This window comes from Myotis davidii, unplaced genomic scaffold (assembly GCF_000327345.1).
Source record: "Myotis davidii unplaced genomic scaffold, ASM32734v1 scaffold2270, whole genome shotgun sequence".
NCBI lineage: Eukaryota > Metazoa > Chordata > Mammalia > Chiroptera > Vespertilionidae > Myotis > Myotis davidii.
In genome coordinates this window covers 102,515-108,573 of record NW_006281936.1, presented here as the reverse complement: position 1 = coordinate 108,573, position 6,059 = coordinate 102,515, and the positions used below count along the sequence as shown (strand labels likewise).

General features: G+C 39.1%; 1 protein-coding gene across 10 annotated transcripts in view; it reads right to left on the bottom strand.

Moving 5' to 3' along the window:
• Nucleotides 1–6,059, bottom strand: part of ZDHHC20 (zinc finger, DHHC-type containing 20) — an 83,901-nt gene that overhangs the window by 27,177 nt on the left and 50,665 nt on the right. For 8 of the 10 annotated variants that reach the window (XM_015562143.1, XM_015562186.1, XM_015562326.1 and 5 more), the window contains 2 exons: nucleotides 3,246–3,281; nucleotides 1,756–1,888 (listed from right to left, as the gene is read on the bottom strand). In XM_015562143.1, coding sequence (XP_015417629.1) covers nucleotides 1,756–1,888; nucleotides 3,246–3,281 — 169 coding nt within the window. The remainder of the gene's footprint in view (nucleotides 1–1,755; nucleotides 1,889–3,245; nucleotides 3,282–6,059) is intronic. The other 2 variants (XM_006752633.2, XM_015562256.1) reach the window with 1 other exon arrangement.

The following is a 6,059-nucleotide window of genomic DNA, read 5'->3' as shown; positions in this document are numbered from 1 at the left end:
CCTCATCCCGGCCCTAAGGAGCCACGAGTCTCAGTGTCCCCGTAACGGCTGCAAGCACCTCTGAGGGAAAGCCGCCCTCAAGATCGCCCGCTGCCAGACAGTCCAGTTTCTCCCCGCATGAGTCCTGGGTCCCCAGAGACTTCCCGGAACCGGAGTTCAGAGCCGTCAGGAGCTTGTGACTCCCTCTGGATTCAAAAAGACAGCCGCGTCCTCGGGTGCCAGCCCCTTTCCGCGCACGCGAGCCCCGTACCTCTGCGCTTCACTTCTGCAGCTTCTCTGGGTCTCAGTGTGCCTTTCCTTACTTCTAGTTGTAGAATTTACAGTCAGCCAGGCTTCCTGTGGTTCTGGATGTTGTCCGTATTGTTTTTCTGAGGTATTAATCAATTGTTGTGAGTGGCATTAATTTCCCGGTGTTTATCTCTGCCGCCATCTTAGTTTTTCCCAGATAAATTTCTTATCGCCAATTTATTTAGCTCTTCTTCTGGAGAAATCTCTTGTTCTTTCATCTGGGGGGTGTTTCTTTGTCTCCTCATTTTGGCTGCCTGTTTGGGTTTGTGACTATGTACTAGGTAGATCTGCTACACTGCCCAATCTCAAGTGTAGGACAGTGTCAAATGCTGTTTCTGATTAATTAGATCGGGCAAAGACTCAAGGCCTCCAGACACTGCTGCTCTCTGCGGACTGATGGGATTTACTCTTGAGTAGCCCTCAGATCATCAATCATCAACAGGTGCACTGCTAGGTTTGCCAACAGGGTGGGGCAACTGCTTCTGCCTGGAGGCTAATTGTTATTCTCAATCTCTTACTGGGCCTCAAAAACTCCACACAGTGGGCAAGGGGTTTTCCAGTAGGGTGGGTCAACTGTCTTCTCCCCCAAACAAAATTGCCTGGATAGCCAAAGTCTACCTGACAAAGATGACCTCCACAGGATGAGGGAATGAATCAGCACAGGAAATCAGGGTATCTGCCTTCTGAGCTCTAAGTCCAGAACCCCCAACCCTGGCTTCTGGTCACATAGCTTCAGTTCACTCTGCCTTCCCTGTGCTGGAGCCCAAGGTAAGTGGCTATACACAAAATTTTGTGTGTTGGCCCTTTAAGAGGGTGCCTGCATTTCTAGCTGTCTTTTCCTGGCATACAGCAAATCTGCTGTTTTTCACAGCCAGATGTTATGTGGGCATTTTTCTCAGTTCTGTTGCTCTCTGCTGAGGGACCCAGCTTGGGGATTAGACCCCAGATTTCTCAGTGGCAACCACCCACAGCTGAGATCTCTCTCCAGAACTTTAGCTGCTATCTGTGGGAGCCCAGCCAGCCTTTTTGCACCTCTGTCCTTCCTACCAGTCTCTCTGTGGTCTTCCACTTTTCATTGTTGGTTATCAGGGTCTCTGAAGCTAGTCTTTAGTTGATTATTCAGGATTTTTTTTTTTGTATTTTAGTTGTAATTCCAGTTTGGTCCTGGGGACATGTTGGTGTAGTATGCACTTACTCCACCACCATTTTTAATCTCCCAGAAAGTAGCTTGTGTTAAAATATGTCTTGTTCTCTACTTTTATATACAATGAGCTACTGAAAAAATATATAAAAGTCAATCTAACTTCTTCACCCTTTACATTTACATACACCCATTGTTCCTGTCCAGTCACGGTGAATTTTCACATATAATTATTTTACACTTCTTTATCAGCTATTGTCCTCTAGATTTCATATTCACTTATGGTCATTTCCCTGAATCATTATGATTTATTTTGACCTACTTACCTATTGTTGTTCTATTTTTTCCAACTAGCCAGCAGTGATAGCTGAAAAGTGATAGGACGCTGATGAAGAACATTGTAGACACAAAGAAAAGAAAAAGTACGTGGAATTTGGCACGTGTATCTGTGAGTTCATTCTGAGAAAAGAGAAAAGAAGTGTTAATTTTGAAGACAGTCAACTTCTAGCATGTACTCTTATGTGGTTTTATTAAAAATGGTTAAATCAATAAAAATTTGCCAGATATGAAGAGTAACAAAATAAATTAGATATGTCCAAAAATAATATTTTGAAAGCAGAAAATTGGTATTATCAAAGGAGCTTACTTACAAAAAATAAGCGCTATCTAAAAAATTGATTTTAAACATTATAAAAATTGCAATACTTTCAGTAATAAAAAAAGATGGATTCTTTAATCAACATTTTTATTTTGTACTTTATGCATAAGTGAATGAAAACCTTTCCCCCAACATCTAGGAAGTAGGACGGTTTTCACATCAATGCTAAATTATCTGCTAATGTTAATCGTATATAATGCTTACCAGAAATTAATTGTGATATATTTATTTTTGTGCTTTTCTAATTTTTATTCTTGGAATTCCAATACGAATATGCCCATCCTCTCAGCTGTTTCCATTCCTATCTTTTTAAGCCTTGCTCCATTCCTACAGAGCCTTTTTTGGTAATTAGCAATTTTGGTAAATGAATTTAAATTTAACACAAATTATGAGTGAAAGAAAACAGTTTGTTGGTTACCCATTCTTACGACTATGTTCATTTTAACAGAAGCAAAGTCTTAACTCAGAAGAAATTAGTATCTATTAATAGGATAAGGAGGAATCTGTAATCATGAAAGCTACTATAACACAAGGTGGTGCTACTTGACTTAAACACTGTTTACAGGCTAAAAGAAAGGTCTTTAGTATTACATAACTCTATTGTTCATCTTCTCGTCTCCTCAATAATAACCATAATACCTTGTATTTTTATTAATTTTAGAGAGAGGGAGAGAGAGAAAGAGAATGAAACATTGATCAATTGCCTCTTGCACATGCTCCAACCAGAGATAGAACCTGCAACCTGGGTATGTGCTCTGACCAAGAATCGAACTTGCCACCTTTTGGTGTACAGGGCGACAATCCAACCAACTGAGCCACACTGGCTAGGGCAACCACAATACCTTTTAAACATCTAGTGGCTCTGGCTGGGTAGCTCAGTTGGTTAGAGCATCCATCTCAATATGCCAAGGTTGTGGGTTTGATCCCTGGCCAGGGCACATACAAGAAGCAACCAATGAATGCCTAAATAAGTGGAACAACAAATCGATGTCTTTCCCCTTCCTCTCTTTAAAATCAATAAATAAAAATTAAAAAAAAATCAAGTGATTCTCCTATCTCCCTTCTTGTGAAGCAAATAAATATTATATATTTATGTATCTATTCACTACAAACATCATAAAGGAGATGACAAAATGTCATGGCAGTAATGTGTTTTACCTTTGGACAACTCTGTGTAGACTTCCTGCGGCAAAGCTTGTACAAATAGAGACAATGTATTAAGAAACCAATTTTTAAACATTTTTCTGAACACTACCATTATATTTTTGTTTTGAAGGAACACTAAGATGTTGCTCTCTAAAAATTATTGACAACATTTTCTCAAAAAACACAAAACAAGCAAGAACATTTAGCTCTTCAAGCACATTTCAGGTACACTTTAAATACACACTTTTCCATTGTGTTTAAAACAGATTTGTATTTAAGATATAATAAAATTTAAAAATTTTAGCAAATAGTCCAGCTGGTGTGACTCAGCGGTTAAGTGTTGACCTATGAACCAGGAGGTCACAGTTTGAAGTTTGGGGCTCGATCCCAGTGTGTGGCATGCAGAGGCAGCTGATCAATGGTTCTCTCATCATTGATCTATCTCTTTTTCCCTCTCACTTCCTCTCTCTGAAATGAAGTAGCTTTTTAAAAAAAACTTCTAATTAGCAGTTTCTAGATCCAGATGGGACAATTTCTTATCCTCTTCATTGTCATTGCAATAGTCTTTTAAAAGGTTGTTGCTTGCCCCTTTCTGTTTTAGTGTCAGCACAGCAATCAGCGATCCTTCATATCACAGCTGTTCCCATTTCACCAAGTAGAAGCCGTGGTCCTTACTCCCCTTTCCAAGGCTCTTTATTTTGGGGGCCCATATCAGGGACTTCCCACTAGTCTCACTCTTGCTCACCCCCTCAGCCACACTAGATTACTTTCTCCTGCTCAAATATGGCTGGAACACTCCTAATTTCAGATCTTTTCCTCTGTTTGAAATTCTGTACTCTCAGATATCCCCAAACTCTCTTTAAGTCTTTGCTCAAATATTATTTCTTACTTAGGTCTATCCTGATCACTTTTCTTTTCCTTAGTTGAGATATAACCGACACAACATTTTATTAGTGTCAGGTGCACAGAATAATGATTTGATATTTGTATGTACTGTGAAATATCACCACAGTAAGTCTAGTTAACATCCATCACCTCACATGGTTATAATTTTTTTGTGATGAAAACTTTTAAGATATACTGTTATCAACTTTCAAATATCCTTATTAACTGTAGTCACCATAGTGAACATTACATCTCCAGGGTCTATTTTATTTTTACTATGTCCACCCACTTCACCCATTCCCCACCCCCTACTTCTGTCAACCACCAATCTCTAGATCTATTAGCTGGTGGGTTTTTTTTATGTTTACATATAAGTGAGATCATAATTACTTATCTTTGATTAATTACATTTACAAAAATGCCTTCAAGTACCATCCATGTTGTCCCAAGTGGCAGAATTTCCTTCTTTTTTATGGCTGAATAATATCCCACTGTATAAAGATACATCTTCTTCTTTATCCATTCATCTGTCGATGGACACTTAGGTTGTTTCCATGTCTTCATTAATGTAATTAATGCTGCTATGAACATGGAGTTACAGATATCTCTCTGAGATAATTACTTTTGTTTCTTTTGACTATATTTCCAGAAATGGAATTGTTCGATCATATGGTAGTTTTCTTTTTTAATGAACTCATTGAGGTCACATTGGTTAATAAAATTAAATAGGTTTCAAGTGCACAGTTCTACAACATATCATCTGTATACTGTATTGTGTGTTTACCACCCTAAGTCAAGTTTTCTTCCATCACCATTACCCACCCTTTACCCTCTTCTACCTCTTCCACCCCTTTCATCTGCCAATCAAATTTTAGGACTGTTTATTTCCGTGGAAAAATGCCATTGAAATTTTGATAGGAATTGAATTGAATCTGTAAATTTTTGGTAGTCTGAACCTTAAAAAAAAATCTCTATTGTTGAAAGTATTATACATGTCCCCCTTTTCACCCAGCGACCACTTCTAGGTAGTCTGAACCTTTTAACAATATTAATTCTTCCAATCCATGCACACAGACTATTTTTCCATTTATTTGTGTCATCTTCAAATGCTATCATCAATGTCTGTTTTCAGTATAACAGGTCTTTCACCTCCTTAAATTTATTCCTAGGTATTTTATTCTTTGTGGTATGATTGTAAATGGGATTGTTTACTCTTTCTGATTATTAGTGTAGCAAAATGCAACTGATTTTTCTGTACTGATTTTTATATCGTACAATTTTACTGAATTAATTAATTCTAAGTTTTTGATGGACTCTTTAGGGTTTTCTATAAATAATGTCATCTACAAATAGACACAGTTTTACTTCTTCCTTTCCAATATCAAAGTCTTGATTTCTTTAAGTAGTTTAGTAACTTTTAAAAAAGTGTATTTCTTTCAGAGAGGAAAGGAGAGGGAGAGAGTAGAAACATCAATGAGTGGCTGCCTCCACTGGAATCTCACTGGGGATCGAGCCCAAAACCCGGGCATGAGCCCTGATGGAGAATGGAACTATGACCTCCCAGTTCATAGGTCAATGTTGAACCACCTAGCCACACTGGCTGGACAATGTCTTTATCTTGCCCAATAGCTCTGGGTAGGACTTCCAATATTATGTTGAATAAACAAGTGAGCATCCTTGTCTTGTTCATTATCTTAGAGGAACAGCACTCATTTTTTCACAGTTGATGTTAGCTGTGCACTTATATATATAAACTAGAGGCCCAGTGCACAAAAATTTGTGCACTTGGGGGGGAGGGGGGCTCCCTCAGCCCGGCCTGTGCCCTCTCACAGTCTGGGACCCCTTGGGAGATAACGACCTGCTGGCTTAGGCCTGCTCCCGGGTGGAAGAGGGCAGGCCCAATCCCTAGGTGCAGCCCCTGGTCGGGCTCAGAGCAGGGCC